The sequence below is a fragment of the Cuculus canorus genome, chromosome 3 (assembly GCF_017976375.1).
Source record: "Cuculus canorus isolate bCucCan1 chromosome 3, bCucCan1.pri, whole genome shotgun sequence".
Lineage (NCBI taxonomy): Eukaryota > Metazoa > Chordata > Aves > Cuculiformes > Cuculidae > Cuculus > Cuculus canorus.
Window position 1 is genome coordinate 15482289 of NC_071403.1, and position 19056 is coordinate 15501344.

The 19056-nt window shown below is 37.0% G+C and overlaps 1 protein-coding gene across 50 annotated transcripts in view; it reads left to right on the forward strand.

Moving 5' to 3' along the window:
- Positions 1-19056, forward strand: part of RIMS1 (regulating synaptic membrane exocytosis 1) — a 327910-nt gene that overhangs the window by 223654 nt on the left and 85200 nt on the right. For 25 of the 50 annotated variants that reach the window (XM_054060958.1, XM_054060966.1, XM_054060992.1 and 22 more), the window contains one exon: positions 5024-5136. In XM_054060958.1, the coding sequence (XP_053916933.1) occupies positions 5024-5136 (113 nt within the window). Of the gene's footprint in view, positions 1-3510; positions 3694-5023; positions 5137-10677; positions 10708-19056 lie in introns of all 50 variants that reach the window. The other 25 variants (XM_054060978.1, XM_054060962.1, XM_054060964.1 and 22 more) reach the window with 2 other exon arrangements.

A 19056-nucleotide genomic window follows, 5' to 3' on the forward strand; every position in this document is an offset into this window, starting at 1 on the left:
GCTGGATACATCAGTAAAACATGGACTCCATCTCTAATGATAAGCATGTTATATATATATATGTGTTATATATATATGTTATTTATATATATATGTTATATATATATATGTTATATATACATATATATGTTATATATATTTTTTTTTTGAAGAAGAGGCCTTTCCAAGGCTTGGGCAATGTGTTTCTTTGCTTGAAATAATCAGCCCCAGTCTGAAATGTTGATTTTTTTTTTTCCCCTGGACATTTCAGAGCTTCTCATAATTATAATGTATAGTTGAGGATTTATTCATGTGGATGAGAAAGTGTGAGTCTGGGGCCCATTGTGAAATATTGCTACAGTGTCTAAATACAGAAATTTTATGGAATTTAATGGATTGAAAGTTGATACTTTAGTCATTGCTCTGCTGAGATAAATTTGGCATTATTACATTCTCAGGTAATGATTGTAGTCTAGTGCTAATGTTTGGGTGGAGAGAATGTTGCAGGTTTGGGGGTGGGTTTGGTTTTTTTTTTAAACAAAGCAAAATCGCTTTTCACAGGTGATTAGGAAAAATGGAAAAATAAATCTGGTGATTTTTCTTTTACATCTCAAGTAAAGCAAAACTACTGAAAGTGTGAGTCCCCATAGCAACATTTTTACTTTCCATAAGAGAAAAGCCAGCTCTGATTTCTAATGATCTTAAGAGCGATGAACCTCATGCAACAAGGGTGTAGGGAAACATGGATTGTACTGCTTCTGTGTACATCTCCATAGCACATGGAGTTTCTGTTTCCACAAAATGATTCAATTCTGAGTGCTGTAGTTTAGTATTTCATCATAGAGGTAATGTTGTGCTGGTGCCAGAAAGTTTTGGCAATGGGACAGGCAATTAATTTTCTTTTCAAATGGCAAATAAAACTCAAGACTATTTCTTCCTCGAATACCCATTTGCATCTTAGATTTGATCTTTATTTTGCAATTTGCAGATCTTGTCTACTATTAGCTAAGCAGATAACTGGAATAAGATATCAGCGTGCCATCAGCTTCTCTATAAAGCCTCTGAACATGCTGAGATTAAGTTCTCTGTGTATTCTGATAGTTTAGGAAATGTACACAAAAGGAACAAAGCAGACCTTTTCAGGATAGCTTACAGAGCCCAAGAGTTCTCTTAATTCAATGAGAAAAGCCATCAAGATGGGATTCGGTAAACTGGTTCTGAAGGAGTAAAAACTAAGATGATAATCCAATACTTTCTGTTCTTGTATGAGCAAAACTATGGTAAGAATTGGTTCATCTCAGTCCTAAAATGTTTTATTTCATCCCTAATTTATCATCCCTGAAATGCTGGATTTGAGACTACCTGCCACGTGTGTTATAATACAGTCTTTAACTGTACTTGCTGTATTCTACATAGGATCCTGTGCTGGGGGTGTGCTGGATTGGCAAAGTTCTCTTACACTTAATTTTTATTTATAGTTCTGTAAAGGACAGCATTTTTTATTTAGTAGATGCCCCTGAGGCATCAGTCTGAAAGACAGGAATTTGAATTTTCTTGTGTGCGGGCATGGCCAGTACCTGTAGGATTCCCCATAGACCATCACCAATTACGTTAATAGGTTTGCTGCTTGCAGTCTTATCTTCTTCTGTGAGAAACTAGGAGATGGGATATACACGTATTTGTTTGCTGCACTCTCATTCCTCTCGTCTCCATACTTCTTATCTCGTCTCATTTCCTTAGCCACACATGAGCTTTTGTCTCCCATGCTTGTTCCTTTTTTGTCTCTCTTTCAGCAACTGATCTTTCTCCTAGGCCAGCAAGTTCTTAATTCCATTCTAGTTTTTCTCCAGTTCCCTTTTAGCTCTGTTTTCTTTGGCATTCCAAGCAGCGTATTTGTCTCAATGTAATGTCCCAGCTAGTGCAAGTCTTAAGCCTAATTTGTCTTCATTTTAGTTAAGCAGATCCTCTGTCTTTCTCTCTTGGAAGGGGACAGGTGTGTAAAAAAGGGTATTACTGAAAGAGCAGGAGGTATGTTTCTGAGTCTCACATAAAAAGTTTGTTCTGTAAGAAAAGGACAGATTCTCCTACTGCTTTACTAGGCTCTCAGATAAATTCCAGGATATTTAAACTTTAAAATGAGAAAAAAATGAGAACTGAGAATGTAATGATTTTGGTAGATTGGAGCATTCACTCACAGTAAAAGCTAGCAAGCATTTTCTGGCCCAGAGTGATGTTCATATTTACCTTATGGATTTTATGATGTTTTAACATCTAGTAAACCAAATGCCTAAAGGCTGGTTGCATGCAATAGTTGACATGGATTACTTTTACAGTCAGCATGGAGAAACAGGCATTTTCAGAATTCAGCTCATCTTTGTTATCTTAAGCATCTCTTAAGAGTCAGGGAATCAGTCTCTGCAGGAATTTTAGGGTTATTACTAGGGCAAGACAGAAGTTAAGCTAAAGAAGCGTTAGGGTTTAAGAGAGACAATATAGCAAGGGCAAAACCAGATTTTGTTCCATTGTGACTGGACTTCCACAGAAACTGTTGGTGATGAAATGGCTTTGAAACCACACCTTTTTTTTTTATCCTTGATGTGCATTTGCATGTTATCTCATATATACTTTTTATTTTAGGATGACTTTTCAGTATATCATAGTCATATGAACTAGATAGTCATCAGGTTATTTTTACTGTATCTTGTGGGAAAGTTCTGCCGAGTGTGTGAAGGGAGACTCCATAGGTCTGAAGAAATTTTTTAAAAAACTAAACCAAAAAACCCCACGGTGAAATTATAGCACAGGGAATTTAAATTCCTGAAATTACAGCGGATACAGTAGTGCCATTTACAAAATGCTACACTGTTAAGAAACCAAGGAAGAGTTAAAAGGCACAGTTAGAATACTTTGTCACTCCCCAAACTTCCAGTTTATGCAGTTATTAAACTACTAATAATTATGCTTTCTTATGCTAACACAATTAATCATTTTACTGCATATTTTAATTGCATTTTCCTTAGATTTCCCTTAGGATGTATTTCTGTTTTAGGGCTTGTTTCAAATTCCTAAAGAAACCAAGGCTATCACAAATGTGCTTACAAATTGTCCCTTTTTAGAACACTAATTGAAATCCAGTTAATAATTTTAACAAAGTTAAAAGGTACAGTTTAGGAACAGAAATGCTTTGTTGTAAAACTAGGTATTCATAGTCTACTCTGTGCTATGTAATACATGTTGTTAGATTGTGTTTGCTGTGTTTAAGATGCAGTGAGGGTTTTTGGCCAGCTGTCCACCGTATGCAGTGCAGTTCAATAGTTCCACAATTAGTGTCATGTGTATCTGCAGCAGTGAGTGTTCCAGAGTTCATCATTTTGAAAATGGATTTGCATTCAGAATTAATAACGTCGAACTGAAATGTCAGCCCTGGTCCTGCAGCCAGAATTTGCAATGGTCTTTGGTGGAGGGCGGGGCGTGGGAAGGTGTGCCTGGAGCTAACAACTGAACAGTTTCTTTTTGGCCCTGATGTTTTAGGGGTATGCTACGATGTCTTTCTAGAAGGGGACTTCCAACCCCACGAACGACTGAACAGCCAGTCATTAGGGGAAAACATCATGCTCGCTCAAGGTCGAGTGAGCACCCTAGTGTCAGACCCTTATGCTCTGTACATCACCTAGTGCCCGGAGGGTCGGCGCCACCTTCTCCACTTCTGACAAGGTTGCTATTCTGTATACAGCACAGCTTTCATCTTCTACCTCCCAGATGTCAGTGTGGTGGTGTACTTTCCTGAGCATACATGGCGCGTTCACTCATTCTGGCACTGTAGATAATCCTCTCTTCATGATTTTACACTTCTCCCATACACTCTATGTCACCAATCTTCACCATTCAGATGTACTTCTTGTTATTGAACTTAAATAGTTATGGAATGTAAGAGTAAAAGATTGGCTGTTTCATCCTTCCATTGTTATGTTTTGTTCTGCATCCATATGAAAATTATCAAAGTCTTTTGCTTAAACACTGTGCAGGCAGTCACGTGCTGTTCACACAGCCAACTCTGCCCTTACAGACTAAGGAAAAGTCAGTTGATCTGCATAGTGTGAAAGGCAACAGTATTTTGAACTTGCTCAAATGTGTTACTTAAAATTGCAAATTATCTCCTTGCAACCATACTGTAGTATAAAACAATGCTTATCGCTACACTAAGTCTGATATTACTGAAAATAGCAAGGGCATTTAATAGTTTAATAGTAAGGTCTTCTACTCAGTGATCTACTTCTTCTCATCTTTGTTTTATCATCTTAAACATTTTCCCTAGTTTTCAGAGGTGGCCCTACTTATTTTAAATACAAATTTGCCAGTGTTCCAAAGGTGCTTGATATGTTACACTCAGATGCTGTTGCTATGTGTAAGAAACCAAGCAGCCAAAATCCTCTTAAACAGCGCTAGCTAGAATTCTACCAAAGTGGTTTAGGATATTTACTTAGGTAAGAATGTTAAAAATCTGGTATATTCTTTGTGTGGACACAGACACATACACCACCGAAATAACAAGGTTAAAGGTCTTTTTACTTCCTTGAGTTCAGGTAAAAACACATTATCCCATGGGAATAGATACTTGCTGTCCAGTTCTCTGTGGCCTTGTGCAGTTATTGCATCAGCACAAAGGGAATACAAAAGTTAATGAAGTATAGAAATGGCATTTTTTATTGCTCTTGTACCAGCACAGGACATCATACATAAATTCTGAGTCATAATCATAAACGATTCTTAGAAAAATGCTTTTCATTTGGTGTTTTTTGACTCGTACTTTATTAAAACAAAACAGAAAAAACAACAAAGCAAAGGAAAATACTTCTCCTTAATTGAAGACAGTGAAATTAAATGTGGGGCCTTGTAAGTTTACTAGGTATTCAAACCTAAGTATGTGCATATGGTATACACCAAACGCAAACTTCTTCGTGCAACTTAATATGTGTATAAAGTTGAGAGTATAAAAGTTCCTTTCATTTGAGTTATTTTACTTTTATCTTCATTTCATTTGCAGGATACATCAACAAGGAAGTCCCACACAATCTCCTCCTGCAGACACGTCCTTCAGCAGTCGCAGGGGAAGACAGCTACCGCAAGTTCCAGTAAGAAGTGGCAGTATAGAGCAAGGTATCAAATAATGAGCTTATGATAGCTCAAACTCTTTGATTTTTCTACCTTTTTTTTTTACTTGAAGTCTACTTTCATAATGACATGTTCAATGCTTTAATTCTACTAATAAAGCAATAGAAGAGAATGAAAACGTATTGGTAGTCTGGGAAATCCAGTAGAGATTGACCAGCAGGTTATTACACACTGTTTAGTTTTTTAGTATGCTTTTACATTCATCTACATTAAAATTTCTGTTAGAATCGTGGTAACTTTTAACACATACCTAGTTTGTATTCAGCTAAAGAAATACGGACTGTGACAACATTTTGATGGTGTTACTCATTTCTTATTTTGCGGTGTATATTAATTGTTGTACATTGTTAACATAGATTAATAACAAATATCAGAAATCTGTTTTTCTCCTGGAGTTTTTAGTTCAGTGAATAAAGAATGAAAATAATCACTATAGGTAATGTGAAAGCACAGATCATCAGCTTTTTCTTTCTTAAGAACGAACTGGTTAGGCAAAGAGTGGTGCTCTTTTCTGAAAAAGACAATGTAGACCTACTGGTTGTGAAAGGTGGGTTTTGCATACTCATATCAAATAAGCATGAATATTGCTGTTTCCTTTTCTAGCAACTTACTGCACACGGTATATGAGCTGTTATGATATAATGAAATGACACAATGGATAATATTTGCACCTTTAGGTTTTTTCTGTGTTAAAAAAAGCCTGTTTTCTCTTTGACTACAAACAGCAACTGAGATTGTTGTGTGCTGCGAGGTTTTCTTCTTTCGGGAAGATAAAGAAATCTCAAACAATGAAATATTGTAGTGCTTTACGGAACTGTGTGGCAGATCACTTTCTTTAATAGATAGCGTTGCTGACTGTGACCTTCTTATCACAATAGGTTACCATAAGGGTTTTTTTGTATGACGGCTTACATTAATGTGCAATCAACTAGCAATAATTTTATGGCTTTGAGCTGTGATGGCACATCACACCTTCAATTAACACCCATGAAAATGTATTCTTGTTTTATACGTGTTTATTCTGAATGATTATTATATTATACAAATGAGTTCTATAAATTTTGAACCTTCCATTCGAGTCCTCTAAGTTCATTTTTCATTGAATCTAGGCTTGCCTGGGTTACAAACTAGCTACAAACTACTTTTACAGCTTCTATTTCTGCATATTAGTAAATTGGGATCATTTTAAGGAAATATGATAAATAATGAATTTCGAATTTCTTTCATGTTTCTTCTAGAATTTCAGAACTTGGTACAATGTATGACGATGAATGAGCTTTTAATTTACGTTTAAGTTGGCTTTCCTTTGGATGTTCATTTATCATCTTTTTCCTGTTCTTGATAACCGGTGTGGTGAGAATAAAATACTAGTTTATGTTTTGTTAAAGACATTGGAAATGATTGTAGAACTTACCAAGAAAATGAGCGGAGATGGGATGTATATAGAAAAGGAAAGAAAAAGTGAAAGTTAGGCAGAAGTGTAAAATTACTCTAGGTTTAGGAAGTTGTTGATACCATGAACATCTGTAAAGTAATGCCGTTTCACTGAACTCTTATTTACATTTGTGGTTGATATGCTTACTTGCGTCTTATATATAAAATGTACAAGCAGGGTTTGACCTACTGTGTTGTTATATATCATATCGCTTATGTCAATGTGGCTATATTACAGCATATGGAAATGAAGACTAAAGAGATTTCCTTCTCTAAATAGTACTTTGGTTTTTTTTCTCAGCGACTGGCTTGTCCTTCTGAAAGGGAGGTTTTCTGATTTTACCAATGGTTAACGCTTTACAGTACATTTACAGAGAAACAGTAAATTGAATAGGTTTTCTAAAATATTTTTAAATGGTTTTGTCAGTATCTTCAGAAATAACTATGGTGATATGTTTACAGTTTATAGTACGATAAGAAATTAAATTCAGGGAGGCTATAAGTCTGTAGCATTTGCTCTGATTTGTATAGAGTATGAAATTTTAATATCAATTTCACCTTTTTAATACTTTTCATATGAGTATCAGGGTCAAATGGAGTGACTAGAAATGTTCTGACCCTAATGTAGGATTGAATCTGAAGCATATTGAGGTCTGTAAAACATTTCTGTTAACTGTACTTGGAAATACGTGTGTCCTTACTGATTTAAATTCAGAGTTGCCACAGAGATAGATGATATCAAAACCTAGTACAATATATAACTGTTGTAGGAAACATTTCAAATTCTTTGCATTTTCTTCATTTAGAAATAAAGCTACTTCTTGGTGGTCAGTATTGACATTCTGTATTTCAAGGAAATCCTATGTGATATACCATAAAGTATCATCTTTATAGTAAAGTACTTCTTCACACTCTGTGCAAAAGCTCTTGTGTCAGGAGGGTTGAATACACATCTAAATATATATGTCTATAAATCTGTGTCTGTTTTACAAATCACAGTAATTGCTGTAAAAAAAATTAATGTCTTTATATCAAGAGTGGGTGGTTTATTTGCTATTTGCTTATTCAGGAGGCATAGAAGAATCTGGTTAAGTAATTTTATTACTCTTTGAAGCTCTTATTATGGAACACATGAGAGGTAAAGAAGGAGCAAGAGACCAATAGTGGTTTTAATATTGAGAAAGAGTAACTTTTAATCTTAGATGATATTTTTACTCTTAATCTTTAATTTTTAGCTCTTAATTGTAAATGATCATATCTGTGCTAACAAGGCTGCTTCTAGGACTGACATTGCATCTCAGACATTCCATTTTATTATAGTTAAGTTCAGAACTTAAAAACCTACGCTCATTTCATTGTCTCTTCCAAATGATGATGTCTTAGTTACTGCTCTGCTCAGCATTTTGCGAATCATAAAAAGTCAACTTGTAAGAAAATAAGGTAGTTTTAACAGGTCCTTATTAGAAGATACTTTTTTAAAAACAAATCTTGTAGAAGTAATTTTCGACAGAGAAGACTAAAGTAGTGGACCCTATTCCATTACAGAAATACGGCTGGTACTGCTTATCACAAACAAGAGAAAAAAATCTGAAATGTAGAGGAAAAAGTCCAATTTAACAACAAAAAACTTAAAACAACATAGTCCTGCAGCTTTGCCTAGTTTTGTGTTGGGGAGGGAGGTAGTTATTTGCACTTGGAAAAGTTCTAAGTAAATAATAGCAACTCCAGTACATACAAGTACATAAATACTTTTTAGAGTGGCTACAGTTAAGATTGTAGGCTTCTCTAAGTTTTAGGCAATGTGATTTTTACTTTAATCCCAGTGATATTCAAGGAAGATATGGCTGTATTACTTTCCTTTTCAACCCCATCAGCAGTATTTCCTAGAGTGCAAGATACACCGGGATGTTATTGCAACTAAAGATCTTGATATGCTTGAATACTGAAAGCTAGACCGCTATAGGTGTGTCTGTGTGTGTGTTCAAAAAGTCATAAGTTAGTAGTCATTATCCTAACTTATGCTACTTAAGAAGTGGTTTTTATTTCTTTGTTTTAACTGGTAATTTTATAAAAGGACCTGATAATACGAAGATGTTTGGGCTCAGTGACTAAAGCAGTGAAATTCTAAGCCATGGTAAGGAGAATGCTGTGTTCTCAACATGTCATCCTGTGCCAAGCTGTAAGAGATTTGCATCAGTAAATTTTTTATTTGTGTCATGTTTGGGTGGAACTGTGCAAATCATTAAGTGGGGTGGATATTCTGCATTGACTTTGTTTTTCAACTGTTTCTATACAACTTTGTTATGTAGTTCTATAGTTTTCAAATGATACCTTTGTATAAAGCATATTGCTGTGATCTTTACTCCGTCCGTCCTCTGTCATTGCAACTATCAAATGTCACAGGAATTCTTGCTTGAATAGGATTTGAGGGTGGGTCTCTATAATTTTGTATAATGGTTAATCATTGTATTGATCAAGGGATTGAACACAGCCTGAAGATCTGTGACATTTTTCTACACTCATTTAGCTGCAGTAGATAACGTAAGGAATATTAGCAATTCTAGCAAATGAATACAAAAAAACGTATTATATACCATAGGAATTTATGAACCAGCAAGATAAATTTGCAATGTTTGTAGTATAGAAACAATCTTTAAGTGCTAATTCATGCAAAACAGATCTTTCTCCCTGTATCTCCTTCTGTTTGGCTCTCCACAGCGTGATTTCTTTCTCATACTCTCGACAATGTGGTTTCATGTTTCAGAAGTCCTATAATGAGAGTAAGGTTTGTGATAATCAGCAGCCTATTTACATGCAAAAAGCATCTGTAAATATAATTGAACTAGTGTGGTTGTATGTGTTTCCAGTGGTATCTGTTTACACCAATAGACCTTATGTGGTGAACTTTAGGAAAGTGCAACCAGTATTAAGTATTGCTGTATCTTAGCTCATGTTGGAAAAAGCTGCATAAGCTTTGTGCATAGCTTGTATACAGGCTGAAATGTGTGAGTGTGCGTGCATGCTAATGTTTCATGAGGTAAAGCTACTTTGAAGACTCTACTGGTACTGAATGGGGATTACACGTGTAAAGTTCATGTGTATAATACATGTACAAATCCTTAATGGTAATGACATCATAGAGGAACAACATGTTTTGAAGTCCAGTGTCTCCTTTTATCACAAAAGAATCAGAATTTCATACAGAAAATCAATATGTTGTCAAACAATACATGTGAGTTGCAAATATCTTTTTATAATTAACCGACTTAAAATCCTAAAAAAAAATAATGGCTAGTGAAAACTGTTCTGTGTATATGTACTTGGTGATAGAAATGTCATTGCGGTGAGAGTATGGCTTGAGTAATCGTAAAATATCAAACCCTTTCAGTTAAAACCTATTTTCAGATACATGACTATAAATCCTGAGTAGCAAAAGAAAAAGAATAAGTCATTTCGATTTTAGATTTTAGTCTTTTAGCATTGTTTGTTTTGTCTTCATGTTTCTGGTTTTATTTTGAAATTATAAAGTGGCACTGCATATTTTGAGGCGGCTTGTGGAATCTTTACTTGTGCTGGAGGGTATTTTTTCTCAGCATTGCTAACTCTTACAAATGAGTTTAAGTCTCGTAATATTTTATGGTTTCCTTAAAGACCAATTTTCAATAGTCCAGTGGTTATTAAGTATTATAGATTTCACTAAACAGAAAATTAACTCTCATCATTGCAGAAAAGACTTCAGAATCTAAAACAGGGCTACATGGTCCAGGAGTGAGAGTTATACGAAAAGCAATTTTAAGATTTTTATGCCATTCATAAATTTGGGTCTGACAATAGTGCTCAAGCAGAATACTTAAAAGAGTCCACAATCTGGATCTCAGTAACTTCATTGTTCCTGTTAATTTTAAAGAAAAAGCCATAGGCTTTATTATTTGTCATGGTTTGTCATTTTAGTTTTCTACATTGCTTTTACATATGCTGGAGTACTGCCTACTGTACATGCCATTGTCACGTGTAACACATTTCTTTATCTAACTTTAAATTTGCTGATTTCTTTTTCTGTTTCCATCATTCCGTGCATTTAATTCATTGAAGAGCAAGAGACTTTTAACTCTTCCACAAAAGGTAAATATTTATGTAACTTTTTTACAAATGTTTGGCAATTGTTAATATTGGCTTTTCCCTCAGTATATACCCTATCAGTTTATAGTATTTAGTTAATAGCGTTTAACAGGTGAGAAGGTTGTTTCTCAGATATCTATATGCTACCTGATACCCCTCTTCAGAATCTGAAAATGGTTTCTTTTATGATTTCTAATTTTCCTTTTGAAATGCAATCTACTGGATTTAGCAGGAGTAGTCATGGCTCAGATATTCCTCAATTGAGTTAAAGTTGAGTTAAGATTTTACATAAGCTTTTCTTGAGCTGTGCACAATATCTGTCTCTAGTGATGCAGCCATGCCTCTTGGCATCTGTGAGGGATGTTTTGTATGAATAGTTGAAAGTGATGATGGCCAGAAACTGTCCTTCCTTTGCAGTGGGGTTCCGATGTATTTTATTTATGTGGCAATTCCTGGACACTCAGAAGGTTAGTCATGTTGTACGGCAAGTTTCTGTGGCAGACATGCAGTGCTCTCCTCCTATGAATTTGACCTATGAATTCTCCATGTCTGTGCTGATACCGGTGAATCAGTGAACTCAAACAACAGGTATCTTCTAAGGCTGTCCCAAAAAGTGAAAATTGTAGTCTGTGATGTCCCTATTAAGGCAACATTGCAGAGAAGTCCTATCTTTTTGTTTTTATTCCTGAAACTAAGAGTTTTCTCAAAGTTGGAATGAAGCTTGGAGAGAGAGAATGAAAAAAAATAATCCCTTTTAACATTAAGAGCAAAATACTATGCTGCATAAACATAATAGCACAGATTAACCTTTTCTGACCTTTAGTCCTGAGTACTGCAGATCTTGGGAAATTCTGGTCTGAGGTGGTCTGAGGCTTAGGTGGATCAAAGCCAAACTGTGAGCTGAATTTGAATCAGAGTATCTCCTGCAACTTGTTTACTTGCTGAAAGGGTGAACCCCATTCATACTTCTTAGGTAAAAATACAGCAGCTGTTCCACTAGATATGAACTCCAACACCCATGCCAATACTTAGGAGCATGTTTTCATGATAATGGTAAAAAAAAACAAAACGTGAAAAAGAAATAATACTTAACTTGGATATCAGCAATTGCACGTTACTTTGCAGTGTTAAGAATGTACTATGAAATGTCTTAAGAGAGTTCAAATAATGGTTGATTTATAGATTATTTCTGTCATTTTCGCTTTTTTCAGTATTTATACTTTTCTCAAGCAGAACAATACAAATCAATCATGCCAGTTTGCTGTTTATGCCTCTTTCAAGTTCACAAAGTTTGCCCTGTGATTTGGACTGCAGTGGATGTTTCTTTTTTTAAAACCATTGAATTTAGGCAGACAAACTAGACCATGCTTGTAACAGGTTTGTAAAAGAGCTTGTTTCTACATGATTTGGATGGATCTGGCCTAGGATTTGGGAGATTGTAGAATTTGGTGGGATCTCTATGCACAGATTCCTCTGGCTTAAGGGACCTGAATGTACATGCAGCCTTGAGGCAGAAAATAGTGTGGGACAGAGGAAGAGGAGCAGGAGGAAGTGGGTGGCTGGCAGTTCGAGGGGACATAATTTAAGTTGAGCTGACTTACACTAATAGCCAACTGTCGCCTCTGACTTTCCCCAGTGCAGTATGACAGATAATAGACAGTAGATGAATGGGAGATGGGGATGGGGGGTTTACAGGCTTTTGTGTGTCACGAAAAATTGATATGAAGGAAAGCATATACTACAGACATGAGCAACACTGACCATGTAAGTGTACAACAAAAAAACCCAAGCGTCTGTTCCATTTAGTCAGTGGGAAGGGTTGCTAGAAGTTCTCCAGAAGATTAAGAAAATGCTGACTTGGATTGCTGCAAAAAACAGTGGTATAGGTTTGGGATTTTTTAAAAAATTTTTTAGAAGTATATATTTGTTTTCTTGTTGTTTTCTTTTAAATAAAAGCTTCTGTTGAGATCATCCTTGAAACTCATTGAGGATGAACTGAGTGTTGCATGAGCCAGTTCATATCATTATATTGGCTTATCTTTCTTCTGGAGTGAGTTATTAAGCTTAAAGCTGGCCACTGTGCCTCTGTGTGTACTAGGGGATACAAGGTCATTTCCCAGTTTGGCAGAGTATGTACTTTGGTCATGCCCCTCAGTTCTGATTTGGGAGTAGGTCCAAATGGAACTCCTGTGGATCTCCTATGGAAAGAAGACCCATACACACAAGCTTAAAGGAGCCATAGCACATTCTAGTCAAGTAGAATCAGGACTGCAGAGCAGGCTTCAGAGCCCATCTCCCTCACTGTCTACATGTTGCCGATAAGTAGTTTTTCAAGTCCCATATGCAAAGAAGTGGTAACAAGTTCTTTGTCTTAGCAACAGATTGATTTTTCAGTGTTACTAACCTTATATTTCAAAATGTTCATCTGCTTATGATTTCAAAATGTTGTGTGTCTTTTAAATTTCACAGTAGAGTTTGCTGTGGATTTTTAAAGTCATGAAACCTACCACAGGGATACTTTATGTGTGTACATTGCAAAATGCATCCTGAAGGCTGAACAGAAATAACCTGGAGACTCATTATTTCTGAAATGCTTCATCTTGGTCCAACACCAGCGTGAGTTCTCTCTGCTGTGCCACACGGCCAGCTCTCCAGTGAATGCTCCCCTTCCTCCTCGCTTCCTTCCATCTGCTGCTTTATTCCCCTGCCTTTGTTTTAGACATGGGTTCTGCCTAGTTTCTTCTTCTGATTCTTTCTTTCTTCTGCTTCCATCTCCTCAAACTAGGCACTGTTCCCCCACCCCACCTGTGATTCCCACCTACAGAGCATCTAAGCAACACAGGCAGGTGGAGCTCCTGGCTTTTGCTGTATAGAAAGGATAAGTGTAGATGGCTCTAGACTGCATTATAGTTATAGTTGTTTATCATTGTTTGACTTTTCTTATTAGCGTGAAGACTAAGAGTGAAGAATAAGTCAGATCTCTGTTGGCTTCTGGGATAAGTGCAGTTCCCTATTACCCTGCCAGAACCTGCTGTTTGTGGCCCAAAACCACTGTTACTATTAAATAGTTTTTCTATGAGATAAATTTTCTCTTCAACTTACTTTTCAGTAGCTTCCTTGTGCAAGCAAATCTTTCTGTCATTTTAGACTTATAGACCTTTTTCCCTTAAAGTTTGCATCATAAAGGATGTGTGATATCTGCTGGTAGGGGTTGTAGCTATCTGAAATCTTGATGCCAATTTCTTCTTGTTAAGTATCTTACTCCAGCATTTAATAATGCAGGTACAACTTGGAGGATTTCCCAATTCTACTGCTTGCCTGCACCTCCTTTCTGTCTTGACCATCTTGAAAAGACCCACGGAGTGCCTCAAGAGCAAATTCTGTGTTTGTGGCAGACTTCACCATCACAGAAAATGGTATAGCTAATGCTAAGATATCCATCTTTTTTTTTCTATAGTCTAGGGAAAAACAGTATGGTTATCAGTTTTAATCACGTACCAGGTAATGTTGCCAGTCATTCTGGCATAAAGCTCATACCTGGGTTTAAGCAAGGATATCCTTTTAGAAGGGTATTCTACTTAATGACTGCAAGGGATGGGAAGTTGTTCCTGTGCTCAACCACCTGACTTCTTAAACATATGTATTATTACTTTTCTAACTTTACCTAATTTAATGGCTGCTGGGCATTACTGTACCTGTATCTGCTGAACTGAAGAGCCTTCTATTGTTAGAAATCTTCCCATATGTAAATGATTATGAAGCCAAATCAAGCTACATGACTCCTTTCTTTATCATAATTTCCTAAATTTTTTTCTGCAAGACTGCATCCTGGACTTCGTATAATTGTCATGCATTCTATCTGTATATTTTTCAACAGCAGTATGCTTGGAATGATAATCTTCCTAAAATATCAGAATCCATTAATGTTAGCTAAACTGAGTATCTTACAGTTTCCATGTTTATTGTTAATGTCCTGAAACCCCCTGACTCTGTGTGCTATTTAAGAATTTGCTGTTCTTCTTTATTTTTCATATACCTTGCCAAAATTTCCCTTCTTCTTTCTGGCTTTATTATTTGCTAGGTAGCAACAAGTCTGCACTTCAGAGAAAGTGATATTTTGCTGGACATAGGTGTGTGTAACATGTACAGCAGTTCAATTTTACGTTTGAGGTGGTTTTCCTTGGAATTTGGTGATGGCAACACTACTACACAGGAGGTAGTTTCAGTGCTAAAACAGTTCTAATCCCCTTTCTCAAATGTGTGAGTGGATTCTTTTTAGATATTGTTGATTGTCAAGATTCACAGCTTTCCAAAGTCTACAGAATATACAGTTTCTTTGATGACTGTTGTAATGTGAAAGAGGTAGATACCTAAACAGTTAAACCCAGAAATTAAAAATTAGAGCCAGAAAGGCAGCTATAGCATTTTTTGCTGCTCTTTGCTAGTTCAGTATCACTGCCTATGGTATAATCCTTATGTAAATGAGCCCACATGTGTTTCATACATTATGCTTAAGAGATAGATGTCTAGACTATGCCATTTAAGAAATTTTGCAAACAATATATAGTTTAGTCCCCCTTTCAAACCTTAAATAGGTGACTTAAAACCTTAAAATTATTTCCATTTCTTTTGCACTCGTAACTACTATTAGTGCAGCTTTTGTAGCTCTCACTGATTTTCACGGGGTTGAAATGTTGTTGATACCAGTGCAGGTTCAATTTATTTTCAAGGCGTATTTTGTGCATTGTTAGATTCACATTTTGTGGTAGCAGAAATATACCATATTCTAGCTATCTACTAAAGTTATTTCTTTTAAAAAAAATCAGAAAATTTCATCTACCCTACTATATTTGGTATGTTATTGTAGTATATTGCTTATGGTTAGGTTATTCTGTACATAATTGAAAAGGCAGCATATATTCTGAACAGCTAGGTCTAACTTCTCCATCAATTACACAGTCTTTGCCCATACTGGTGTGGTGTTCTGAGGTTAGAAATACAGATGAGGGCTGTCAATTAGTTAATACCATCAGATATAAGTCTGTAAAACTCACCATAGTGCTGGCATATTAAAAGGCATATGACTAGTACAGAAATTGTTAGTAAACAGATAATGTTTTAGAAAAAACAAGAAAATGCCATCTCCTTTAAGAAAAAACAACTGTTAAACTGTCCTAATTTTCTTTGAGTATAGGTTGCAGGATGCAAATGAGATCTGTAGCTGTTTTCTTTAATTTATTCCCTACCTCCTTTAAGTAGCATATTATAGACTTGCATAGTTCAGACAATCAAAGGACAGCATGTATTTTATAGGCTGTCAGTTAAAAAAAAAAACAAAACCAAAAACTTTCCTTATGATGGGAACATGTATCAAGAACTGCCTTTAATGTTAATCAAATTTTCTTTTATCACAAGAAATACAAGCAAATTTTTGGATTAGTTTATGGCCTAAAAAAGTACGTATTCCATTATGTGCATGTGTCAAATTGTTTTTTTACTAATACCATGATCACTTCTGCAAAGATTGGAAATCCAGATGTTTAGTTCTACTTCCAGAATCTACGATATTTTGAAACCTATAAGATCTGTTATGAATTACAGTACTGAGTGCATAGCCTTTATGAGGGTGTTTCTTGCATGACATGTATGGAAGAGACCCTGGAGGAGCTGATGAACCTGCTGGCCTATGGGATGGGAGATGGTCTTAATCTTTGTAGATCATGTCTTCTTCCTTTGAATCCCATCCACAGTGGGAGCCAGATGGGGCTTAGCAGCGAGTTCATAGCTAAGGAAACTTATTTGTGTTTGACAGAATATCATTCAGAACTAAATTGGACACTTAATTCTTGGGAGCTTGGTGTGGTGAGTTGACTCAAGCCAGCAATTAAGCATCCACCAGCTGCTCACTCATTAGGGAGAGAATTAGAAACATAGAATCATAGAATCGCTTGGTTGAAAAGACCTTTAAGATCATCAAGTCCAACTCTACCTGTCCTCTAATAAACCTGAGCACTCCATCTACCCTTCTTTTAAATACTTCCAGGGATGGTGACTCAACCACCTCCCTGGGCAACTTGTTCCAATGCTTGATAACCCTTTTGGTGATGAAATTTTACTTGATGTCTAATCTGAACCTCCCTTGCACAACTTGAGGCCGTTTATTCTCATCCTACCACTTGGGAGAAGATACCAATACTCACCTCTCTACAACCTCATTTCAGGTAGTTGTAGACAGTGATAAAGTCTCCCCTCAACTTCCTTTTCTCTAGGCTAAACTACTTCAGTTCCCTCAGCCACTCCTCATAAGACTCGTTCTCCAGCCCCTTCATCAGTTTTGTTGCCCTTCTCTGGACATGCTCCAATAATGTCCTTTTTGTACTGAGGGTCTCAAACTGAACACGGGATTGGATGTGCAGCCTCACCAGTGCCGAATACAGGGGCACAGTAACTTCCCTGGTCCTGCTGGCCACGCTGTTTCTGATGCAGGCCATGATGCCATTAGTCTTCTTGGCCACCTGGGCACACTGCTGACTCGTATTCAGTTGCTGTCAACCAACACTCCCAAGTCCTTCTCTGCCAGGCAGCTTTCTAGCCACTCTTCACCAGGCCTGTAGCGCTGCACAGGGTTGTTTTGTCCCAAGTGCAGGACTCTGCACTTGGCCTTGTTGAACCTCATGCCATTGGTCTCAGCCCAGAGGTCCAGCCTGTTCAGATCCTTCTGTAGAGCCTCCCTACCCTCAAGCAGATCGACACTTCCTCACAGCTTAGTGTCATCCATGAACTTACTACTAAGGGTGCACTCAGTCCTCTCATTGAGAACATCAGTAAAGATATTGAACAGAACTGTACCCAGCACTGAGCCCTGGGGAACACCACTTGCGACCAGTGTCTAACTGGATTTAACTCCATTTACCACTGCTCTTTGGGCCCGGCAATCCAGACAGCTTTTTACCCAGCAGAGTTGATGTGTGTTAAGGCCAACGGCAACCAGTTTCTCAGGCAAGATCCTGTGAGAAATGGTGTCAGTCTTTATTAAACTGCAGGTACACTACATACACAGCCTTTCTCTCGTTCATGAACTGGGTAACCTTGTCACAGAATGCGATCAGGTTAGTTTGGCAGGACCTACCTTTCATAAACCCTTGTTGACTGGGCCTGATCACCTGGTTGTCTTATATGTGGTATGTGATAGCACTCAAGATGACCTGGTCCATGACCTTCCCTGGCACTGAGGTCAAACTCACAGGCCTGTAATTCCCTGGATCTTCCCTCTGAGCCTTCTTGTAAAGGAGCGTAAGATTTGCCAACCTGCAGTCAAGTGGAACTTCCCCAGTCAGCCCAGAGTGCTGGTAGATGATGAAAGAGCAATAGTGAGTAAAAATTTCATGGGCCAAGATAAAGGCAGTTTAATAAGTGAAACAGAAAAATGAAGAAAAAAACCCACAAACCCTACCATGAAGTGATGCAAAGGCAATCACTCACCACCTCCCACCAGCACACTAATGCCCGTCCGGTCTGAGAAACACCTACCTTGGAAAGAATCCCCCTTTTTTTTGCAGAGGATAATGCTAGAATGGAACATCCTTTTGGTCAGTCAGGGTCAGCTGTCTTTGCAGTTTCCCATCCCAATCTCCAGCCTACTTGCTGCGGGATAAGCAACATGAGGAAGAGAGTCAGCCTTGGTGCTGTGCAGGCACTACTCAGCAATTGCTAAAATATCAGTGTGTTACCAACACTGATGTCTCAAATCGAAAAGTCAGCATCATCGGGGATTCTGTGAAGAGAATTACTTCCATCCCAGACAGACCCGGTACACATGGGATTATAGGAGTCAGACTGATTTATAAATATATTAATGGAATTGAAGTATAACATTTTGATTCCATTCATATGTCTGTCTGTTCTTTCCTGCATGGCTTGATTGTTTATGTAGATCATTGTTGTACAAGCTTCACATGGTTTAGTAGCAGTAGAAGCTTTAGCTCTAAAATTGCACCCCTTATCTAAGCAGTTTGCTCAATGAATTCTCTTCTTTCAGTTCTTATATTGATTCACCTCACATCTGAACCAGCAGCTTTTGAAGAGATGAGAGTTATAGCTCTTTGAAGCATGATATCTTAATACCAAAGAGAGTAACATATTGACACAACTGATTTTGGTGGTAGCATTAAGTTGAGACACTTACGGTAAATCTCCATATTTTGAATTCTAGGGCCATTGTAGACATCAGAGGTCTTGGGATTACAGTGCTTCAACCTATAAATTGCTGTGTAGTCCTACCTCTCAAGAGCTACAGGAAAAGCCCTCTGTAAATACTGATGTCCTAAAAGAAAAAAAGATCCATATTTTTCT